This window comes from Oryx dammah, unplaced genomic scaffold (assembly GCF_014754425.2).
Source record: "Oryx dammah isolate SB20612 unplaced genomic scaffold, SCBI_Odam_1.1 HiC_scaffold_28, whole genome shotgun sequence".
Lineage (NCBI taxonomy): Eukaryota > Metazoa > Chordata > Mammalia > Artiodactyla > Bovidae > Oryx > Oryx dammah.
The window spans coordinates 64,580,459-64,605,537 of record NW_024070212.1 but is presented as its reverse complement, the minus strand read 5'-3'; the positions used below and the strand labels follow the sequence as shown (position 1 = coordinate 64,605,537).

Sequence of the window (25,079 nt, the reverse complement as noted above, 5' to 3'; positions counted from 1 at the left end):
TCCATTTTAGACATGTTTTAAACAATTTAAAAAAAATGACTTCATTCACCATTTACTTTTCTCAAGCAGAAAAATACAAGACCAATAAAATTTTCCTTATTTAAAAAAAACATGAGTTTTCCAAAATAGTGTTGCCTCTATTTTCACTGTGTTATGCATATCATGACCTTTGGGAACATGGCCTTTGATGTCAGCATTGTAAATAACAGGTAACAAAGCAATGTAAACCTCTTTGAAGTTGGTGAGAACTGATCTTGAATCCTGGCTCTGACAAGTACTATCTTTGTGACCTTAGGCAAATAACTTACTCTCACCAAGGCTCAATTTCCTTATTGGTAATATGAAGATGATAATGTATTTAGAAAGCTGTTGTGAGTATTAAATATAATAATGGATATAAATTGCTCAACACAGAGCCTGGCCCACAGGAAACATGCAATTCATATTACCTAATGTTAATGATGTCCATGTGTAGAGTCTTCTCTTGTGTTGTTGGAAGAGGGTGTTTGCTATGACCAGTGCATTTTCTTGGCAAAACTCTATTAGCCTTTGCCCTGCTTCATTCCGCGTCCCAAGGCCAACTTTGCCTGTTACTCCAGGTGTTTCTTGACTTCCTACTTTTGCATTCCAGTCCCCTATAATGAAAAGGACATCTTTTTTGGGTGTTAGTTCTAAAAGGTCTTGTAGGTCTTCATATAACCATTCAACTTCAGCTTCTTCAGTGTTACTGGTTGGGGCATAGACTTGGATTACCGTGATATTGAATGGTTTGCCTTGGAAATGAACAGAGATCATTCTGTCATTTTTGAGATTGCATCCAAGTACTGCATTTCGAACTCTTCTGTTGACCATGATGGCTACTCCATTTCTTCTGAGGGATTCCTGCCTGCAGTAGTAGCTATAATGGTCATCTGAGTTAAATTCACCCATTCCAGTCCATTTTAGTTTGCTGATTCCTAGAATGTCGATGTTCACTCTTGCCATCTCCTGTTTGACCACTTCCAATTTGCCTTGATTCATGGACCTGACATTCCAGGTTCCTAGCAATATTGCTCTTTACAGCATCGGACCTTGCTTCTATCACCAGTCACATCCACAGCTGGGTATTGCTTTTGCTTTGGCTCCATCCCTTCATTCTTTCTGGAGTTATTTCTCCACTGATCTCCAGTAGCATATTGGGCACCTACTGACCTGGGGAGTTCCTCTTTCAGTATCCTATCATTTTGCCTTTTCATACTGTTCATGGGGTTCTCAAGGCAAGAATACTGAAGTGCTTTGCCATTCCCTTCTCCAGTGGACCGCATTCTGTCAGACCTCTCCACCATGCCCGCCTGTCTTGGGTGGGCCCACAGGGCATGGCTTGGTTTCATTGAGTTAGACAAGGCTGTGGTCCTAGTGTGATTAGGTTGACTAGTTTTCTGTGATTATGGTTTCAGTGTGTCTGCCCTCTTGCAACACCTACCTCTTCTAACACCTACCGACTGAACTGAACTGAATGTTAATGATATAACTGCTGGCATTGTAAATTGAAGACTATTTCACTGACATTGTAAATTGAAGTATTAATTGAGTAAACTAATGATCAGAATGTTTTCCTGATGGAAACTGACTTAAAATATTTCTTTCTCTTTGCAGATCTTATATTGCACTTTAAACACACCTAAAGTTGACATGGAAAAACTCTTGGGAGCACAAATAGGTCTTGAAGATTTCATATTTGCCCACATAAAAGGGATCAAAAAAGAAGTGAATGTGTATAAATCTGAGGATTCACTTGGTCTCACTATTACAGATAATGGTACTGGCTATGCTTTTATAAAGGTAAGTATTTAAACAAAACAAAACAAAAACAACTGTGTGACTTATCTGAGGGTAACACTTAAGAAAATTTACCAGGTCAAAGAAAGTTTGAGATGATCTTTAGAGTGAGAACTAATTCACTAAGAATGGATGGAGTGATAATGTTTCCTTTAAAAACTGTTTCAAAGATACCATTCTTTTGTTTACCCTTTCCTTGAATTTTTTCCCCTTCAGTTTAAACTTCCTCTAGGATTTTGCAGTTACTGAAGAGGAAAGCCTGGCCCTGGTGCCTACTCATCCATATGGGCTCTTGTACATCTGTAAGCTCATCATCTGGTGACTTCCATGTTGATTTCCATTGACTTAGTGTTATTTCCAAGTGCATATTTATTTGGCCACCTATTTAAAACAAGGCTCTTTAAAAATTTCTAAACTATGTGCAGTTGATTCTTGAACAACACATTTGAACTGTTGGGTTCATCTATATGAAGATTTTGTTCAGTAGGAAATGTTATACTATAACAGTCTAAGGTTGGTTAAATCTGTGGATGTGGAACTATGAATATGGGGAACTGCTGACATGGTGGGATTTTGTACAGGACTTTCCATTGAACAAAGGGTCAGCACCCCTAGCCCCTGCATTGTTCAAGGGTCAGCTGTAATTACTTTATCTAAATACAAACAGCAATATAAAACTGCAAAGGCAAGAAAAGGAAGTTTGAAATGGTATGAAAAACTTTTAAGAACTGAGCAGTTGTAAAAAGATTCATCTCTTAAATAACAATTCTATTATTATAATAAGTAGTTTTTTTTTTTTGCTGGGGTGGGGGTGTGGCACAGGGCTTGTGAGATCTTAATTCCCCCAAATTGTGAGTCCCTGTAGTGAAACTTCTGAGTCCTAACCACTGGACTGCCAGGGGATTCCCTGTAATGAGTAATTGTAACACTGACTGTTATTGAATGCGTCTCAGGCATGTTGCATACATTTTCTCATTTAATGCTTACAACAATTCTATTCAATACCATGTTTCCTTTTTAATTACTTAAAAAATATTTGGCTGCTCTGGTTATTAGTCACAGCATGTGGGATCTAGTTCCTTGAGGAGATCAAACCTGGGGCCCCTGCTTTGGGAGCATGGAGTCAGCCCCTGGACCACCAGGAAAGTCTCTTTATTACTTTTTTGTTGAGGTGTAACAGATATAAACCTTTAATGAATGTTCACAGATCTGTGTAAACACCACCTAGAGCAAGGGAAATTTCATTTCTACCACCTAGAAGGCTCCCTTGTTCTTCTCCGTCAATACCCTTCCCCAACAAAGGTAGCCATTAGTTTAACCTCTATCACCATAGTTTTGCTTATTCTTGAACTTCATATAAGTGAAATCACATATTACTTACTCTACTGTTTCTGGTTTTTGCTCAACATGTCTGTGAGGTTCATCAACTTATTATTTTATATTATCAACTTATTTTATAGACATAGAAACAGGTTTGGGATGGTTAAGCAGCTTGCCCAAAGTTATGCAGCTAGACAAATTCAGGATTTGAATCCAAGCTATCTGATTCCAGAGTTGGCAATCCTAACCACTGATTAAAGAATTACTGATGAAGTTTCTTCATACTTTTATTTTGTCCAAACCTTGATTTGCTGTTGCGTCGTCATCGTTCAAAAAAAATAGCCTTAGGGAAATTATCCTCTTAACTGTAAATAGTGCTTTATTTAACTTCCCACTTGATAGAACAGCTATTTTTAGCTCTGCAAAAGATATGACTCTGCTGAAGGTTGAGTGGGTGACCAAATGGAAAATCCGTGAGTTGGGAAAGTCATGTGGGATTAGCTGGGGGAAGCTCAGGACATGAGGCACATGGACCAATGCCTTTCTAATGTCAGCAGGGAAAGGCTTGGAAGTTTTGCAAACACGCATGGATTTTTTAGATCTTGGCCTCTGATGTCCAGGGCTGTGTTTCTATTTTTTTATGCCTCTTCAAACATGTGCCTGCCTCAGAGTACTAGTCACTAGCCCTGTGGAGACAGAGAACATGGTGTCAAAGAGAAAGTGGAGTCTAAGCCAAACCTCTGGCTTATAGCTCAACTTAGAAGAGAAATGAATATCATGTAAAAGGTTGATGTGGTTTTTTAAAAGTTAAGGGGGGATGATTTCAAACTTCTTGAAAGTTGTAATAATACAAAGAACTCACATGATACCCTTTACTCAAAAAAAATTTTGCCATTTGCCATATTTGCTTCATTCTCTCATGTATATATATACACGAACACACTCATATCTATATGTAAATTTTCCTGAGCCATAGGAATAAGCAGAAAGCACATATATCTCTTTATTCCTTAATAACTTAAAAATGTAGTTTCTAAGAACAAAGATATTCTCTTCAATATACCTACAGTATAGCTATAAAATTCAGAAAATCGAATAGTGATACAATACTCTCAAACTAATCTAATGTTCATATTGCAGTTTTATCAGTTGTCCTAATAATGTATTTTTCCTGGTATAATTCCAATCCAGGATCATGTATTTTATTTAGTTATCATGTCTTTTTAGTGGTCTTTAATCTAGAACAATTCCTCAGCCTTTTATAGGATGTCCCTCAACTTGGACTTTTCTGATGTCTCTTCATGATGTGAAAGAGGTTATTATGCATTTTTGGCATGAAAATTAAATAAGTGATGTTGTGTCCTCAGTGTATTACATCAGAAGGTGCATTTTATTGGCTTGTCTCAATATTCATGATGTTAATTTTTGTCCCTTGTGTACTCAGTGTCTGCCAGTCTTATTTACTGCAAAGTGATGTTTTCCTTTGTAATAATTTGTGGGGAGATACCTTGAGATTATGTATATATCTTGTTCTCTTAGTTGCACCCCACAGATTTAGCATCTATTGATGAGTCTTGCCTGACTCATTTGCAGAATGGTGATTTTTATAATTCCATCATTTCCTATATTTCTTAAAAACATTCTAATAAAGCATGCCACTTATTTATTATCTATTAGCAATATGGTACATGCTTAATTGCTCAGTCATGTCTGACCTTTGTGACCCACGGAGCTCCTCTGTCCATGGGATTTTTCAAGCAAGAATATTGAAGTGGGTTGTTAATTTAAAAAAATCACCTATTAGCAATGGAGACATGATTTTTTAAAATTAATTTTTATTGCTGTACAGTTGATTTACAATGTTCTAGTTTCTGCTATACAGCAAAATGAATCAGTTATACATACACATTTATCCACTCTTTCTTACATTCTTTTCCCATGTAGGTCATTACAGAGTATTGAGTAGAGTTCCCTGTAGATACAGTAGGTCCTTAGTAGTTACGTATTTTTTGTATAGAACACATTTTTTGTATGTATTGTGTGTATAGGACACATGATTTCTCATTCAGTGGGTTCATTACCATCGTTTATTTTGATGCTCAAATTTCCTGAGGTTTGATCTGTAGGAGTCCCACCCAGCCAGCTCCTATATCCTTTTGACCTGCCTCCCATAATTTTATTGAGCAGTTTCTTCTTTTCTGGTACAACAAGATGTTCTAAACTCGTCTTTTATCTTCTTTTCTCCAGACTAGAAATCAGCCGTGTCTGTTTGTTTTCAGTGAGAACTGGTATTTCAAAATCAAGATCTGAATGCTGGTTGCATACATTCATTGCTACCAGTGTGACACTGTTTCTAGATGCTTTCAGGTGCCATATAAGAGGTTCAAAAACATGTATTTTAGAAATTATGAATTCATAATTACGCCTCCAGTTCTAATCTTGCCTCACTGTGTTCTTCCTTGGCTTCCCAACTGAAATATTTACTTTCAAAATTATTGAAATATTTACTCATTTCCCTAGTTCTGTAACATATACAAACTAGTTTCAGAATTGCTATGTATTTGTACTCTGAAAAATAAACCTATTAAGAGTTCAGGATTTGTAGGGACTTCCCTGGTGGTCCAGTGGTTAAGACTGCACGAATTCAATCCTTGGTTGGAGAACTAAGATCCCACACGCCGTGTGGTGTGGCCAAAAGATTAAAAAGATTTTAAGGTTTGTATGTCCTTTTTGTCTTTAAATACATGTATACGATCAAAGTATTCTCTTCAGGAGTTATATGGAATAGGTTCTCACTTGCTCTTCCTCCCTTCACCCCATAATTTTTATTCATTTGAAATACTATTGAATCCATTTGCTTCTCTTCGAGTTGAGTTTTTCCTCTCACATTGATTTAATTTTCTGAATACATAAAATGATTTCAAAAGTCAAAACTATAATAAAAGTTGTATTCATAGATGTCATTCCTTCCCTGACTCCCATTACTCATTTCCCCCACTCCTTAAAGTAATTTCATTAATTTCTGGCTCACTCTTCCAGTGTGATTTGCCAAGATAAGCAGAAAAAGTGGAATGTTCCAAGAGTTTGTATGTCATCCTTGTTCAGGGGCTATTCTAATCTTCTCTGTATGGTTCCAATTTTAGTGTGTGTGCTGCTGAAATCAGTACTTATATGCTTTTAGCAGTGGTTGGAAGTCAGAGTAGTTGACGTAAGAGGATGTAATGGGATTCAGACAAGGGTAAGGAGGCAGGAGTCCCTGATTAAGAAGGCAGTGCAGTGTGGCCCACAGGACCATGGGCTTTAGAATCAAGCCTGTTTTCACTCTTGTTTCCACCATTTATTTACATGCTGGGTGACACCTTAGACAAATCATTGTATGCCTTCTTTCAGATAGGAATATTAGCACTTACTTTATACGATTATTTGGGTATAAACTAATGACACATCTGCAATGTTTGAGAGTACCTATAATTGATAGCTAATATCTTAATAACAGCAAATCATCACATAATTAGGAGATGAGTCTGATGGCAGAGAGATGTATTTAATAGTACTGCATGGTGCTCACACTAGAGGGGTTGGATGAGAGGGGTGGGAGGGAGGTCTAAGAGGGAGGGGCATAGGTATACTGATGGCTGATTCATGTTGTATGGCAGAAATCGACACAACATTGTAAAACAATTGTCCTCCAGTTAAAAACAAATTGAAAAAAAATAGTACTGCATGGTTCTCATAGATGAACCTCTTCAGGTGGAGAGACAGCAGACTTACATATTTGTAACTTTTGTACCCAAGTGTTAACATTTCACAGGAAAAAGTGTATAAATAACTTAATCAGAAAAATCAGAGTATATTTACAACTAACTTTGCAAATTCCTAAAATAGTTTAATACTAGAGTTGGGGTACATTTTCTATAAAGGGTCAGATAGTGAATATTTTAGGCTTCTTTAAAATTTAGGGTCATACAGTCTTTGTTGCAACTGCTCAACTTGACATTGTAGCACAAAAAGTTATATACAATACTTAAACAATAAACATAGATGTCTTCCAGTAAAACCTCATTTATGGATACTATAATTCAAATTTTATATAATTTTCACATGTCATAGATATTATTTTATTTTTTCCTGACCACTAAAAAAGGTAAACCGTTTGTAACTCATCGGTTGTATAAAAGCAAGTTGTAGACCACACTCAACCTGTGAACCATTGTTTGCTGATTCCTAGTTTAAGTGAAGAAAATACTTTTAGATTCAAAATAAAGATAAGGGCTTTACCATGCAATTAAGACATGAAAATCTAATTGGCTTTGAATTAAAGTAACTTATAAATAACCAAAGAATGGTCATTTTCAGAATGTCTTCATATAGAAATCTTCATGGTTTGAGGTACTTTTACTTTATTAGAACTAAACCACATTTTAGCAAGATCCTCTGAGAAATACAGTATTCACTTATTTCTAACATTTTGATTGTTTAACCATCCAGAACTAATAATTAGTAAGGTTGGACATGTACAAGGTCCAGAGGTGTGTAGGGGGGTTCTGGGATGGGAGCTAGGATCTCTGAGAAGAGGTATGTACAGTGAGAGTATAAGTGGTGAGAAGTGGTGATCTAAGAAAAGTGGTAGCATTGAGATCTGGAGGCCTTAAAGTAGGAGGGTGGGAGTTGTTAAAAAAAGAATCAGAGTTCAAAGATGATAGGTCATTTTTTTCTAGCTTTATTCCATGTAAATTTAAGGTGTACAGTGTGCTGATTTGATACACTTACGTGTTGTAAAATGACTATCAAGGTGATAGGATACGTCATCTGGATAACTACAAACTTAAACTCTAATCTTGAGGTCAGAAGACTTTGGATTCTTCATCTGACTTTTCTTTCTTAACCAGCCATGTGGTCTTGAGATCTGTGTTGATTGGGAGTGTTTTGAGGAAAGAGCATGATGTCTTATAATTATACTACCTCTGTTTGAAACCCAGTTTGCTTGCTTATCAGCTATGCTGCTTTGATTAAGCCGTTTCATTGTTGTGCTTTGAGTTCCTCATTCACTAATGGACTATTAAACATTCCCTCCCAGGCTTATTAGGACTAAATGAAATAACTATGTACAATTTTTATTTGAATGTTTATTATTATGAACAAGGTTTGAGGACAGTATTTGGAGGGTCAGTAGCAGAGACTCAAAGTTGCTGACCATGAGGGCAAGATCAGCTCAAACAACCTTGAATGAATGCTTGAGACTTTGAGGATGGTAGAGTGCCATCCTAGAGTTCTGATATATGATGAGAAGATAGAGTTTGGTAATTATATGGGATGAATTGATAGAAGTTAATATAATAATGATTGAAATATTTGGGAACTTCTAAGTTTAATAATATTATAAATCTTATCTTCTGCAAAATATTTAAAATTGTCTTTACATTTTGTAGCATCAAACTCTAAAGCCTGGTGACAGAAAGTTCCAAGTGTTATAGAGAATGATATTAAGTGACTCAGTAAATATAAATATAGAATTAATACCTCTTTTTTCTTCAAAGTCCTTTATGCCTGAGTAGCACTTTTAGCAATATTTTTAACCCCTATCAAGTTATGGTATGCTTATTAAAGTATAATAGATTACAGAAGCTTGTCTCAGTCGCTACCTCATTCTTTATGCTATACTTAGGAAGTTGGGGTTCAGGTATCCCATATAGTATATCATCAGTGTCTCCCACTTTGCTTCTACATATGATTCACCTTATGATACCCTTCTCCAAGTTTCTTATGTTGGTTTTCCTCTGTCTTCATCCCAGATTCTTATCTGCTATTCTGATGATTACCTATGCTTTGATTTTTCTCTTGCTCACCTGGATTCTCACCTTGCTGCCTGCTGACTTCTGGTAATTGTCTTTCCACTCTCTGGACACTGATCTGGCTACCTGTGGCTACTCATAGGCTTTGGTTACCCTATATTCTGTTACTCCCCCCTTTAATTTACTGGTTTGATTCATAGCTGTCTTTAAAGTCTTTCAGTTTTATATAATGCTTCTTTTATAAATAAAACAACAACAATAAGTCTTAAAAATGAAAAATATGTGGAGCTGAAATTTGTATAATGTAGGTCATCAAAGGAAAAATGGGTTCAGAATGTATCAAGAAATAAATTAGAATAAAAATTAAGAATGAGTTATAGATTTTCACATTCTCCAATGACTTAGAACTGGTTAGATGACAAAATATTAATTTTTTTCTTTGTTTCTTAAGCTCTAGTCTTTTGTTTAATTTCGCTTATGTTTCTATGACAGTTTAGAAACTCCAATTGTACTGAGTGGTACCATGTGTTGTGGTTACCCTTGTTTGTTTCTGTAGCTTGTAAGTTGAATATGGATTTACTAAAAAAAAATATTGTCAGATTATGAAATTTCTAGGTTTTTTGCTTTATAATTACTTGTAATGATAATTTCCACTTGAATTGGCATTATTGTATCATTTGCATAATGCATTTTAACAGTTATTAAAATGAACATAGCCATGTTCTTAAAATTGGGTGATAAAAAAGAAACCTACTGTAAGACTTGGTATATTGTAATAAAGTTTAAAAATTAAAAATGACTAGCCTTCCTAGGTTAGTCTTCTACAACTTGTTTTTTCTTGTGACAATATTATGGAGATGCTAGGGTACATGGGATCAGTTTTTCTCTTAACTCTTGGACACAAGGATCAATCCCCTACTGACTCAGAAGATGTTATTCCATCTGATAAAAATGCAGAATACACACTGATCTATTACACAATAACAGCAGCCCCTAATAATTCTATCGGGTCATTCTCAAAAAGGATTTGTGATGCTCAAGGCAGATTGTGGCCTGCATTTTGCCATGTTCTTCAGTGCTGTTGAAGAATTTGTATATCTTCTGCTGGGTTGTTACCTGTGCAGAGTTTTCTGGAAGTTCTTGTCCCTAAAATTCTTTCAGAAATTCTTAGTATTATCTTAGGGAGTTTTACATCTCATTTTGAAAGTCTGCACTATTGATGTATTGTTTTCATACCTGTGATAGGCAGGAATGGCAACCTGCTTCAGTATTCTTGCTTGGAGAATCCCATGGACAGAGGAGCCTGGTGGGCTCCAGTCCACAGGGTCATAAAGAATCAACAGGACTGAAGTGACTTAGCACACACACACATACCTATGATAGAGTTAGGAAATACAAATTTGACATTTCTACTTGGGTCCTAAGTTCTCCTCACCTGAACTATATAAAAAAGTGATATGTAGATGAAAATCCTTCTCATTGGCTCCCCAGTGGTGACTACACCTATCTACTACATATCGATTTTCTTGGTTAAGGTTGTACTAATTCTTGTCTTGCCTTTGTAACTAAAGTTTAAAGAATGTAGTCAATAGAAAAAGCTCAAGCTTTATTCTGATGTAATGTGCCTTAGTGATTGAGCAACAACAGTAACAATGGTTCTCATGTTGAAAAGATTCAACAACAATTTTTGGTAGGTATTGTGCTAGGCATGGGGCATGCAATGGTGAATAAGAGCATCTCTATCCCCAAGAATATTACAGCTCAGTAGTGGCGTTTGTTGTTGTTTAGTTGCTAAGCCGTGTCCAACCCTTTTGCCAGCCTGTGGACTGTAACCCTTCAAGCTCCTCTGTCCATGGGAAAGTGGAGACTGACAAGAAAATGGAAAGTTGCACTGTGGTCTGTTGAACTTGGCAAGTTGCTTGATCTTCCTGATCTAAGACATGAGACTCTCATAAAGGTTGTCAAATGAGATCGTGAATGTAAAGTGCTTAGCTTCGAGCTCAGCACATGTAGCAGAAAGTACTACAGAGGCATGAGATTAGGCACCTTGTCTAATCTTGGAGGAATGGGCTGGTAGTTGTCAGGAAAAGCTGCTAGAGGAGCTGGTGACCTGATGGAGCTGAATTCTGAATGATAAAAAAGAATGTTTGGGAGCAGGATGCCTGTCATTGTTGTTTGGTCTTCTCTGTCTTTAACTGAACATTAAACTGCATGGATGGGTTTTTGCCAATATATTATACATAATGTCTTAAGAGCTGGAAAAGTAGTGTTACATGTTGCTATTTTTTATTATTACCCTTAATTTTCTTTCAGAGAATTAAAGATGGCAGCATAATTGACTCAGTTAAAACAATCTGTGTGGGGGATCACATTGAAGCTATCAATGGAGAAAATATCGTTGGGTGGCGTCACTTTGATGTTGCTAAGAAGTTAAAGGAACTGAAAAAAGAGGAACTCTTTACGTTGACATTAATAGAACCTAAGAAGGCCTTCGGTAAGTCATTTTGGCTTATCTTTCTCAGGGAAATGAGTACTGTGATATGGTGTCATGTGCTTTTGAATATCAGTTAAGAACATAGGAAATGATAGACAACTGTACTTATAAGGAAAACAAACATAAAAGGAGAAAAAAATTGCTTAGAAGAACATTCTCTTAAAAGGGCATTTGGAGTTATGAAGTCTAATGTCTAGTGACTATGAATTTGTTCCAAGCTCGAAGAACAGCACACTGCGTTGATTCATCTTGCTGAGCAGGGAGATGTTTGACTGAGCTCTCTCAACAGTAGTAACTGTCATTCAAGGACCTCAGTAGCAGAGACTGTAGTTACACATAGAATTGGTATTTAAAGTAGCTATCTAGTCTATTTTAAAGACTTCCTTCAATACTTTTCCCCCACTGGCATTTTGAACTTGGCAGCGTGGGATGGTAGGGAACTGCTTCTGCTTTGGTGTGGCTTCTGTACTTGCTTGGCTGTAGCCAACTGTTGTGCCAACTGTTGTTCAAACCCCCAGGGCCATCTCATCTACAGGAAAATGTGCCAGCCTCCCTCTCTCACTACCCTGAATCACAGCACTATTTTAATGAGCCAAATGATGGCCTAGTGTTCATCAGTGTTAAAATATATTCAGTAGAATTATCCTAGGCCTGCCCTTACTCATCCATGACTCCACCCACCTTATGTTCTTTCGTCTATCACACAAAATAAAGATTCCTTATAGTTTGTTTCCAGTGTCTGCTTTCTCAGGGCAGTTAATGACAGTGATGAGAGAATGTGGCAGGTCTGGGCAATTATATTTCCCCACCCTTAACAAGTAAGGGGCAGATCCTAGCCATATGAAATTTAAAAATTCCTCTGGCTTCCAAGTGATTCTGTGCCATGTAATAGAAATGTGGTATAGGTGGCCTTTCTTGTGGGAGACAGAGTTCCAAGAAGATGTCAGAAAAGGATGTCTTATGCCCTTGCTGCTCCTGGAGAGGCCGTTCTAGGAACTACTGCTGCAGATACCATGATTCTACATGGTATATTAGAGCATCTGAGCTCACTTACCACAGAGGAAGGTGGGCCAGTGCTCAGATTTCCATCTAGCAGCTCCCTTTTTTCGTTTTTTTCACTTAAGAAAACTTTCTATTTTGTATTGAAATATAGCCAATTAACAATGTTGTGATAGTTTCAGGTGGACAGCAACAGGACTCAGCCATACATATACATGTATCTATTCTCCCCTAAACTCCTCTCGAATCTGGGCTGCCACATAACATTGAGCAGAGTTCTCTGTGCTATACAGTAGGTCCTTGTTGGCTATCCAGTTTAAATATAGCACTGTGTACATGTCGATCCCAAACTCCCTAACTATTTCTCCCCCCAATCCTTTCCCCTGACAATAACTTTGTTCTATAAGTCTGTTTTTGTTTTGTAAACAACTTCATTTGTATAATTTCTTTTTAGATTCCACATATAAGGGATGTCATATGATATTTCCCTTTCTCTGACTTACTTCACCAAGTGTGACAATTTCTAGGTCCATCCATGTTGCTGCAAATGACATTATTTCATTCTTTTTTAATGGTTGGGTAATATTTCATTGTATATATGTACCACATCTTTATTCATTCCTCTGTTGATGGACATTTACGTTGCTTCCATGTCTTGGCTATTGTAAACAACGTTAGCAGCTCCTTTTGAAATGGCTTTGTTTAGTAACCAGCTTCCCAGACATCATAGCATATAGAATAATAGGACATAGGCAGTTTGAGATAAATAGTATTTGATTTAGGTTCTTTGTAAATCTAAGTTTTTCTCTTAGTACAATTCAAGTAATATAGCTTCTTTCTACATTTATCTCTACCACATAATCTATTTTCCAGAGTTAATCTCTTCCTATTTTTCCTTGTCTGCATATAAATTTTGTAGTCCCTGTGTCTTTTTGTAGAGAGTTGCTGATACATCTTAAGTTGGATGTTAGGTTGATAATAGTCTTGGATGTTACAGAGGTCATTGTATTTAGCTATTCCTGCTCCATGATTCAGAGAAGGCAATGGCACCCCACTCTAGTACTCTTGCCTGGAAAATCCCGTGGATGGAGGAGCCTGGTACGCTGCAGTCCATGGGGTCGCTAAGAGTCAGATATGACTCAGCGACTTCACTTTCACTTTTCACTTTCATGCATTGGAGAAGGAAATGGCAACCCACTCCAGGGTTCTGGCCTGGAGAATCCCAGGGATGGGGGAGCCTGGTGGGCTGCCATCTATGGGGTCGCACAGAGTTGGATACAACTGAAGTGACTTAGCAGCAGCAGCTCCATGATTAGAGTTTTCCTTCAATATTTGAGACACATGTGTAGATAGTTGGTGTACTTCACTGCCTTACATGCCTGCAATGGCTGAACCTGGTCTTTGCTTCATGTGAATTCCATGGACAAATTTGAAAAGGACAATGAATAGGTTTTTCCTAATGAGGTTACGTTATTTTGGCAGCTCACATTCTGGTGATAAAGGTTAAGGTACCTAGAGATTGATTTGAGAGCAGTAACAAGTTTTTGTTTTCCAAGGTTTCAAAGGTAGCTTTACTCAATTTAACCTGAATTATATCTGCTGGTCTATATGCATTTTCCGGTCAAGAAGCCACAGTTAGAACTGGACATGGAACAACAGACTGGTTCCAAATAGGAAAAGGAGTACGACAAGGCTGTATATTGTCACCCTGCTTATTTAACTTATATGCAGAGTACATCATGAGAAACGCTGGACTGGAAGAAACACAAGCTGGAATCAAGATTGCCGGGAGAAATATCAATCACCTCAGATATGCAGATGACACCACCCTTATGGCAGAAAGTGAAGAAGAGCTAAAAAGCCTCTTGATGAAAGTGAAAGAGGAGAGTGAAAAAGTTGTCTTAAAGCTCAACATTCAAAAAACGAAGATCATGGCATCCGGTCCCATCACTTCATGGGAAATAGATGGGGAAACAGTGGAAACAGTGACAGACTTTATTTCTGGGGGCTCCAAAATCACTGCAGATGGTGACTGCAGCCATGAAATTAAAAGACGCTTACTCCTTGGAAGAAAAGTTAGGACTAACCTAGATAGTATATTCAAAAGCAGAGACATTACTTTGCTGACTAAGCCTTGACTAGTCAAGGCTATGGTTTTTCCTGTGGTCATGTATGGATGTGAGAGTTGGACTGTGAAGAAAGCTGAGTGCCAAAGAATTGATGCTTTTGAACTGTGTTGTTGGAGAAGACTCTTGAGAGTCCCTTGGACTGCAAGGAGATTCAACCAGTCCATTCTGAAGGAGATCAGCCCTGGGATTTCTTTGGAAGGAATGATGCTGAAGCTGAAGCTCCAGTACTTTGGCCACCTCATGCGAAGAGTTGACTCATTGAAAAAGATTCTGATGCTGGGAGGGATTGGGGACAGGAGGAGAAGGGGATGACCGAGGATGAGATGGCTGGATGGCATCACAGACTCGATGGACGTGAGTCTGAGTGAACTCTGGGAGATGGTGATGGACAGGGAGGCCTGGTGTGCTGCGGTTCATGGGGTTGCAAAGAGTTGGACATGACTGAGTGACTGAACTGAACTGATATGCATTTTCCATTCTGTTGATTGATCTTTGCCTCTGGGCTGTAGCCTGGGGTCTTTTAGAATAGAACTTGTTTCTCTGCCTAGCTTTGAGCCCTTAATTTTGGTACCTTTCTTTTTTGCCTCTTGGATAAAGGCAATTCATTTGTTCCTCATCCTGTGACCTTTTTCTAGCACTTAGCTCTTTGCCGAGAAGGCAGTATACATCAGGAGGTACTTGGGGGACCAGTCTTGGCCCAGTTTTCTCCATCCCAATCTTATTTTTGCTATGTTTCCTTCCCGTCTGTGTTTTTCTAGCATTTTCATTGATGGATTGATTCAAATTTAAAATTCTTCATGATTATCTAACTCTCTGTTATCTTGGATTCCTACCAGGAGAAAGGGCCAGTCTAGGTAAGGCAGAATTTTATAGGTTCAGCTAAGATGACCTAAGTCATTTCTGGGACTTTACCAAAAGCTGTCAGAAATAGCCACACACTCCGTTATCTTGATGTTTTCCTACCAACTTCCCAACAATTTAGCCAGGGAAGGCATGTGGACTGTGTCCCAAAATACAGGAGGGAATAATGTAGTTGGCAGCTATGTGCTTACACGGCTGATATGATGAGCACAACTTCTTAACCATTGATGAGGGACTCCTTGCTGCCCACTCTATTTCCATATTTTACATTCACCACTACCAACACCCAACTTCTGGGGTCCATATATGTGTCCAGATTCTTTGAGAGCTACACAATAAGCACTTTCTAATGTTAGGAAATGTCAGTTTTTGGAGAGACTGTCAGTTCGGTCTCAGAAACAAAGACAGTTCAATCAGGTCTTGGAAAGGTAGGAACCAAGCCTGTTTCAGGGATGTATGAACCAGGAACCCTTCATGCTGCTGCGGCTGCTGCTAAGTCGCTTCAGTCATGTCTGACTCTGTGCGACCCCAGAGATGGCAGCCCACCAGGCTCCCCTGTCCCTGGGATTCTCCAGACAAGAACTTTGGAGTGGGTTGCCATTTCCTTCTCCAAAGCATGTATCTTTAGGTTACTCCAATTAGGATTCAAATTCCTTGGAGGGGGAATTTATTAGGTCATATGTCCATCTTGATAGTGGAGAAGGCAGGCTACCTAACTGACAGGTGAACAGTGAAGGGGAGGAAGTTTCTTTTTGGGTAGGAAAAGGCAGATTTCCATGCCTTTAAACCATTTTTTTAAGCTGTTACACATCTTTTAGGTACAGAAGTGTTTGTTTTCTCTTGACTTTGATTCTAGCCATGCATGATGCTCTCAGTCTGAGCGTAAGAGAATGAGTCTGGAGAGAAAGAGAATATTGTCAACTGGCTTTGGGTGTCCAGTCTTAAGGATTTTATTATTCCACTAAGTGTTGGGTTCTGTATAAATGGCTCTTTGGTACAGGGCCATCTGGAGACCATGACAATATCAAGCTCTCTTTCAGGGAAGGGCTAAAACTCTTCTTGATGCTGGCCACCAAACTTGGAAGGGGCTTCACTCCATAGATTTGGACTGCACTCCTGGAAGATCCTTCATTTATATATCCTACAAATAATTTGAAAATCTGCTGTGTTCCAGGTACTCTGCTATGCATGGCAGATACTAAGAAAGAAGACTTAACGTATAGCTCCTGCTGTTTGAGGCACTCACAGTCTAGGAGGCTGTTATGGACGGAATTGTGTTCCCCTAATAATTGTATGTTGAAGTCCTAGTCTCCAGTACTTCAGAATGTGATTATATTTGGAGATAGGATCTCTAGTGAGGTGACTAAGTTAAAATGAGGTCATCAGAGTGGCCCCTGGTGCAATATGACTGGTGTATTTATAAGAAGAAGAAATTTGGACATGGAGGCACATAGAGGGAGAATACCATGTGAACATAAAGACAGCCAAATGGAAGCCAAGGAGATAGACCTCAGAAGAAAGTGACCCTGGCAATGGACTTCTAGCTTCCATAACTGTAAGAAAACAAGCTTTTGTTGTTTAAGCTATGTGGTTTTTCATTGTGGTAGTGCTGCGAAACAGGTGCAGAGGCCAATAAGCAAAAAAAGAAAAAAAAAAAATGTAGTGCAAGTTCTTTCACCATGGCAGTAGATCTTGGACTTCCTGACAGTATAGAAGGTATAGGTAGGGTATCTTAGCAGTTATTTGGCCCTGGGCAGATGGCAAGAACATACTGATACGTTTTCATTTAACAAATAATTGAGTAATTAGCATACAGTGGTCTTAGGGTACAAGTTTGCTGGGGTAATAGTCATTGTTTATTGAGAGCCTCCTGTGTGTTCCATTACCACACTACATAATTGGTATATCCATAAATAAGACCAGTTCTTGCCTTCAAGAAACTCATATTTAGTAGGAACAGATAGATACAAAAAATTTCAATAAAGGATGTTAGAAGTGACAGAAGGTACTGGAGGTCTTAAAGATGGGATACATTAAACCAACCAAGGAGTTTAGGAAAAGCTTCCTGGAGAAGGAATTTGAGCTGAATCTTAAGAGGCTGCCTCAGAGAACAAATCAGACAAGGCTGTCCTAGGAAGTAAGACTAGAATAAGCAATGTGCAGAATCACAGAGCAGTGTTGTATATCTCAGAATATGATGTCTGGGGGGTGATTAGAATAGAGGTTCTAGTGGTGGTGTGGCAAGAGAAGCAGCTCAAGAGTCAGTGTGACCAAATTATCAAGGGCCTTATGAATGCAGCTAAAGAGTGGACAGTGGAGAACCACTAGGGGGTTAGGCAGTGGAGAACCTTAATGAGACTTGGATTTTAGATAGGTATTTTGGATACTGTGTCAGAAGGTTAGGGCATGATTTAGAGGTCAGGAAATCAATAAAGACTGTAGTGTTGAGAAGAAGAAAGATGAAATCCCGAATTAAGGCAGTACCAGTAGGTATGGAGATAAGAAATGGTTCCTTGGAATAGACAGTAGTATGCTGGAACCATTCATACCCATCGGTTTCAATTCCATGTTCAGTGGCATCAAGTTGGTTGCTTGAAATTGGCCCTGGGTGGGTGTTTACATCATGGAAATAGGCAAGTGCTGCAAGTCAGGGCTGCTGCTTCTTACTTTTTTTTAATTTGGAAGGTTGCTTGTTAAACATTTACCTCCATACCACTGAATATTTGTTTGTTTGTACCAGGTCATAGTTGAAGAATGCAGTATCTTCCATCTTCATTGTGGCAGTGGGATCTTTAGTTGTAGCGTGTGGGGTCTAGTTCCCTGACCAGGAATCGAACCCAGGGCCCCTGCATGGGAGCACCAATCACTATTGAATATTAAGAACGTAGAATTGGTAACCCATTGGATATAAAGATATAGGAAAAGAAATCGCAAATTGTGACTCACAGATTTATGGATTGTGTGTTGCCATTCTTTGAGAGGAGGAAAACTGGAAAAGAAAGATTTGGGTGAGGAGACAGGGAAAAAAGATTGTACTTACAGTGCAATTTTGAGTCTGGAGAGTTTGAAATCTGTGGGGCAATTCAGTTGGCAATCTGTAAGAGGTAGATGAGCATTTAGAATTGGGACCTACAGATGGGATTTCTGAGTAATTTGAAGCCATGGAAATAAAATCCAGTTACTCAGAGAAATAAGAGAAAAATGACAAGATCAGAGCTGTGGGGGAACCCTGTATTTAGGGACTAGAAAGAAGAGGCAGCACAGTGAGGAATGGCTGGACGTGGAGAAACCAGTGTCTGGCTGGCCTTTACCCAAGCACTCAGGAGCAAGTCGCTTGTCCCAAGAACACATGTGCCATGGCATTTTTCCTGACTTGGCTGTGGGGCTCTGAGGGAGGAATAATGGCTGTTATTATAAAACATACCCTCAGAATCTCCTCTGCTGGTTTAAATCACTATTTTCAGCTAGTAGGTCTCAACCAGTGTGTTGAGAACACAAAATAGAATAGAATTGGAAATTTCATAGTGCTTTGTGCCTAGTAAGGGTAAGTGTTTTGGTTTCAATGTTTTCATATATGCATATATGTGTACTTCAGTTAGGTATGTATCTATGGGTCATGATATAATGTATATGGGCTTCCCTGGTGGCTCAACTGGTAAAGAATTCGCCTGCAATGCAGGAGTCCCCAGTTCGATCCCTGGGATGGGAAGATCTCCCAGAGAGGAGATAGGCTACCCACTCCAGTATTCTTGGGTTTCCTTGGTGTCTCAGACAGTAAAGAATCCGCCTGCAATGCAGGAAACCTGGGTTCAGTCCCTGGGTTGAGAAGACCCCCTGGAGGAGGGCATAGCAACCCAGGCCAGTATTCTTTCCGGGAGAATCCCCATGGACAGAGGAGCCTGGGGCTACAGTCCATGAGGTTGCAAAGAGTCAGACACGACTGAGTGACTAAGTGCATGCACGCGCGCGCATGCGCACGCACACACACTATTTTATATTTATTTATTTCTCACTTTGTATTACAGTAGCAACTGGTTTAAATGACTCCCTTATTAAAACCTTGCGATTTAATGGGGAATCTTATTCATACCTAACATGGTTTCTCCTGGTCGGCTGCTTTCAGATCCAAATTTTTTTCCTTCTAGCTAGGAGTTGATGGCAGCCTTCCCAGTCCTTATCAAGTAGCGGCTGGAATGTCTCTAGTGGTAATTTTTTTTTTTAGGGCATAGCTCACTTCCTTTCCTCTTTTGCCAGTGAAAAGGAACATGTCTCCACAATGAGCTCAACCCTCCAGAGTCTGCCCTATAAACCTAGGTTTCCCAAGGCTATGAAAATTCATTCTTCCATTTAACTGGCTTTAGGATCAGAGTTGCTCAACTAGTTTATTTTCCTATGAGGTCTTTAATAAATATTATGAGGCTTTGATTCAGTTTTATTTAGATGAGTCTCCACTTCACTTATCCTGGAGAATTTCTTTACTTTGTTATTGTTGCCCTTTATGGAAAGAGGTTTGTGGAAGGAGGTCTGAAATATTTCTGTGAAGTGTTTTGAAAACCAAAAAGGGAGTTGAAAGAATGTTTGCCTCCTAAAGCATTGATAGTCTTTGTTTTGAGGTTAGATTTTGTTATAGATCTCTGGGCTCTGTCTTCTTTTAGAGACCTCATTTCTGTGCTGTGTGCCCATCAGAATAGGATGTTCAGTATGTGAAGTACGTCTGAGTCCTTTGAGTCATTTACAGCTGGAAAACTCAGACCTCATCTTTGTGATTCAGCCTAACGGATGTGTTCATTTTCAAGGACTAAGTCTATTTGCTATTAAGGGAAACTCTATGACTTTTTAGATAGACACTTCAAACATTTAAAAAATAATTTCTATTATTCATGGTATTTCGAGTGAACATTATTCAAGCAACAGTGCTTTTGGTACTTTTATATGTACTAAGGAATATGTTACTAAAGGGACATCAAAGTGTAAGTAGTTAAATCCACAGACTCTGCCACATCTGGGCTGTGTGTTAATATGACATTGGATGAATTAATCTTTCTGTGTTTTGGTTTCCTTCCACAAAAATAAAGATCACAGCATCAACAACATTGGGCTGTTGTGAGGATTAAATGATTAAACACATGACAATAATCATAGAATAGTCCCTGCTGCATAGAAGTGTTTGGTAAAAGTTAGCTGCTAGTATTACTGTTATTTTGAAGATATAGCCCTTTCTTTAAGGAGTGATTTTATTTTATTTTGAAAACTATTTGTTTATTTATTTGGCTGCTCCAGCTCTTAGTTGCAATGTGAGGGATCTTCGATCTTTATTGCATTATGTGGGATATTTAGTTGCAACCTGGGGGATCTAGTTCCCTGACCAGAGATTGAATCTGTGCCCCCTGCATTGGAAATATGGAGTCTTAACCGCTGGACTGCCAGGGAAGTAAGGAGTAATTTTAGCAACAAAATAGCCCACATGAAGCAAGGAAAGCAAAGTGGGTGAGTTGGTGATTAGCGAGTGTTTGATGAAAGCTCTGGCCCTCTCCTGTATCCTGGAAGGACAGATGGTAAATCACGTCTCATATCAAATAATGAAATATATCAGTATGTCATTGTCATAGCTGCCATTCACTTTCCTAAGTACTTTCTAAACTGGAAATAATTTAATCCTTACAACCATTCTAAAAGGTTAGGCAATCTGTCCAAGGTTTTAGAGCTGGCCAGTGAGGGAGGGAGGTAGGCTTCTAACCCTGCAACGAGCCTCCAGAGCCAGCTCCCTAACACTTGTTATGGATGAGTCAGCATGTTTTTATTCTCCTCAAGGAGCTTGCAGTTTACATAAAGAGGCAAATACATTAACACTCAAGCAGTTCTACCAATAGCAGTCATAGTTACCATTTGAAGCAATACGGTGTAAAGAATAAGAGCATATTAGAAGCAATATGGTATAATGAATAAGAGCATAGATTCTGAGCCAGACTGCTTGGGTTAAATTCCTGTCTCTGCTTACTTCTTATGTGATCTTGGACTACTTACTTATTCCCTTCTATGTCTGTCTGAAGTGAAGTGAAAGTGTTAGTCACTCAGTCTTGTCCAACTCTTTGTGACCTGCCAGGCTCCTCTGTCCATAGAATTTTCCAGGCAAGAATACCAAGTGGGTTGCCATTTCCTTCGCCAGGAGATTTTCCCGATTCAGTGATTGAATACGAGTCTCCTGCATTGGCTGCTGCTGCTGCTAAGTCACTTCAGTCGTGTCCGACTCTGTGCGACCCCATAGACAGCAGCCCACCAGGCTCCCCCGTCCCTGGGATTCTCCAGGCAAGAACCCTGGAGTGGGTTGCCATTTCCTTCTCCAATGCATGAAAGTGCAAAGTGAAAGTGAAGTCGCTCAGTCCTGTACGACTCTGAGCGACCCCAGGGACTGCAGCACACCAGGCTTGCTTGTCCATCACCAACTCCTGTAGCTTATTCAAACTCATGTCCATTGAGTCAGTGATGCCATCCAACCATCTCCTGTCATCCTCTTTTCCTCCCCACTTCAATTTTTCCCAGCATCAGGGTCTTTTCAAATGAGTCCGTTCTTCACATCAGGTGGCCAAAGTATTGGAGTTTTAGCTTCAGCATCAGTCCTTCAGTGAATATTTAGGACTGATTTCCTTTAGGATGGACTGGTTGGATTTCCTTGCAGTCCAAGGAACTCTCAAGAGTCTTCTCCAACACCACAGTTCAAAAGCATCAATTCTTCAGTGCTCAGCTTTCTTTATAGTCCAACTCTCACATCCATACATGACTACTGGAAAAACCATAGCCTTGACTAGACTGACCTTTGTTGGCAAAGTAATGTCTCTGCTTTTTAATATACTATCTAGGTTGGTCATAATTTGTCTTCCAAGGAGCAAACATCTTTTAATTTCATGGCTGAAGTCACCATCTGCAGTGATTTTGGAGCCCCTCACAATAAAGTCTGTCACTGTTTACATTGTTTCCCCATCTATTTGCCATGAAGTGATGGGACCAGATGCCATGATCTTCGTTTTCTGAATGTTGAATTTTAAGCCAAATTTTCATTCTCCTCTTTCACTTTCATTAAGAGACCCTTTAGTTCTTCTTTATTTTCTGCCATAAGGGTGGTGTCATTTGCATATCTGAGGTTATTTGTAGTTCTCCCAGCAATCTTGATTCCAGCTTGTGCTTCATCTAGCCCAGCATTTCTCATGATGTACTCTGCATATAAGTTAAGTAAGCAGGGTAACAATATACAGCCTTGATGTACTCCTTTCTTGATTTGGAACCAGTCTGTTTTTCCATGTCCAGTTCTAACTGTTGCTTCTTGACCTGTATACAGATTTCTCAGGAGGCAGGTAAGGTGGTCTGATATTCCCTTCTGTTTAAGAATTTTCCACAGTTTGTTGTGATCCACACAGTCATAGACTTTGGCATAATCAATAAAGCAGAAGTAGATGTTTTTCTGGAATTCTCTTGCTTTTTTGATGACCCAGCGGATGTTGGCAGTTTGATCTCTGGTTCCTTTGCCTTTTCTAAATCCAGCTTGAACATCTGGAATTTCACAGTTCACATACTGTTGAAGCCTGGCTTGGAGAATTTTGAGCATTACTTTGCTAGTGTGTGAAACTCCAAGATGGCGAAGTAGAAGGACATATGCTCATTTTCTCCTGTAACTACTCCAAAATTACCAGCATCTCATTCCCATGCCACTCCCCATGAGAGGTGATAGAACTCCTGATAGAATTGCAAAGGGAATTTAGAGCTGTAAGAGCTGTCTCCTTGCAATCTGAGGTTAAAGAGTGTCTGTGCCCTGGGCTTGGACCTATTGACTTGGACCTTGAGATTTAGGGTAGCATCTGTGTTGGACTGAGCACCACATCAGCCTTTTGGATCCTGAGAGGGGGAGACTCCAAAGCAAAACCAAGACTCAGTTTCTCACCAAGATTGTAAAGTGAGGGGCTCCTAGTCAGATTCCATCTGATATTCTTTTCTCCAAAATTGTGGAGCAAAAATTTAAATCCACTGCAGAGATTTACATTGGTTTGTATAGTCAAAGCTATGGTTTTTCCAGTAGCCATGTATGAATGTAAGTTGGACCATAAAGACGACTGAGCACCGAAGAATGGATGCTTTTGAACTGTGGTGCTGGAGAAGACTCTTGAGAGTCCCTTGGACTGCAAGGAGATCAAATCAGTCAATCCTAAAGAAAATCAACCCTGAATATTCATTGAAAGGACTGGTGCTGAAGCTCCAATATTTTGGCCACCTGATGCAAAAAGCCCACTCATTAGAAAAGACCCTGATGCAGGTAAAGACTGAAGGCAAAAGGAAAGACGGCAACAGAGGATGAGATGGTTGGATGGCACCATCAACTCAATGGACAAGAGTTTGAGCAAACTCTGAGAAATAGTGAAACATGGGGAAGCCTGGAGTGCTGCAGCCCATGGGATCGCAAAGAGCTGGACATGACTGAGTGACTGAACTGAACTAAATAAACTAAGAGCTCTCAGAGCAAAGAGCTGGACATACCTTAGCAACTGAATGACAAAGAAAGGGTAAAGATATTAGTAGGTGAGGAAGACTGTTGAAAAAAATTACAGTTGAACTTGGCCTTATAAGATGGCAGGGGAAGTACAGACAAGGAAGGAAGGCTTCCTGTGGAAAACAGCCTAGTCTTGGAGGGACTACAGAGAATCAGGCTGCAAAAGCAGCTCCGAGCCATGGTAAGAAGTTTCCAGCCATGTCTGGAAATGATGTGGGGAGCCTGAGCTCGTCGGAGAGGATAACAGGGAATCATTGAGATATTAGAACCAAAGAATGGAATAATGAAATCCTTTGGGGAACTGAGCCTGGAAGAGGAATGTTGGCTGTATTTGATTAGAGGAGATGCCATGTCAGGGGCTGCTGCCGCAGTCCAGGAGGAAATAATAGGGCCTGGGATTGGAGGCAGCAGTGAGGTTTGACTGAATAGTATTGCAGAGGCAAAAATGGGGGTTGGAGGTGAGATTATGCTCTTCAGCTAAAAGAGGGAGGAGACAAGGGTTTGGAAGAAACAAATGTGACCCTAGGTTTCTACTATCAGAGCCTGTGATAAAAGTGGTATTTGGAAATGGGGCAGTTGGATGTAGTAATGGTTTGGGAGAAAGGGAGAGAAGTTTAACTTCAGGTACACTGCATTTTATGTGACAGTGATGCTCTCATGTATTTTTGGGCAAAGATTTAAGGTCAAATTTGGTGGCTGGAACATGCTGCTTAATCATCTCTTTATGTCCCAGAGTTTATTCTGCCCTTCTTATATCTAGATAGACCTGGGTTTTGGCTTTTACCACAAAGATACTCCGGGAGAAGAAAAATGAGGAACCAAGTTCTCTTTTGTGGGGTGTGGCGGATGTGTTAGATGAATGCTGGGTGTAACTGATAAATGTGTTTTCCGTGTAAAGACTCATCTGGATAAAGTGAAAGTCACTCAGTTGTGTCCAACTCTTTGTGACCCTATGGACTATACAGTCCATGGAATTCTCCAGGCAAGAATACTGGAGTGGGTAGCCTTTCCCTTCTCCAAGGGATCTTCCCAACCCAGGGATTGAACCCAGGTCTCCCACATTGCAGGTGGATTCTTTACCAGCTGAGCCACAAGGGAAGCCCCCAGCTGGATAAAGACCCAGGCTAAAT

At 39.4% G+C, this 25,079-nt stretch overlaps 1 protein-coding gene and 1 non-coding gene across 2 annotated transcripts in view; one reads left to right on the top strand and one right to left on the bottom strand.

Moving 5' to 3' along the window:
• GIPC2 (GIPC PDZ domain containing family member 2) overlaps positions 1 to 25,079 on the top strand; it is a 99,544-nt gene that overhangs the window by 26,657 nt on the left and 47,808 nt on the right. Inside the window, exons 2-3 of the mRNA XM_040232482.1 lie at positions 1,636 to 1,821; positions 11,244 to 11,424. Of these exons, the coding sequence (XP_040088416.1) occupies positions 1,636 to 1,821; positions 11,244 to 11,424 (367 nt within the window). The remainder of the gene's footprint in view (positions 1 to 1,635; positions 1,822 to 11,243; positions 11,425 to 25,079) is intronic.
• On the bottom strand, positions 6,199 to 6,305 carry LOC120857190. Its single transcript, XR_005719646.1, has one exon. It is a non-coding gene; the product is annotated as a U6 spliceosomal RNA (small nuclear RNA).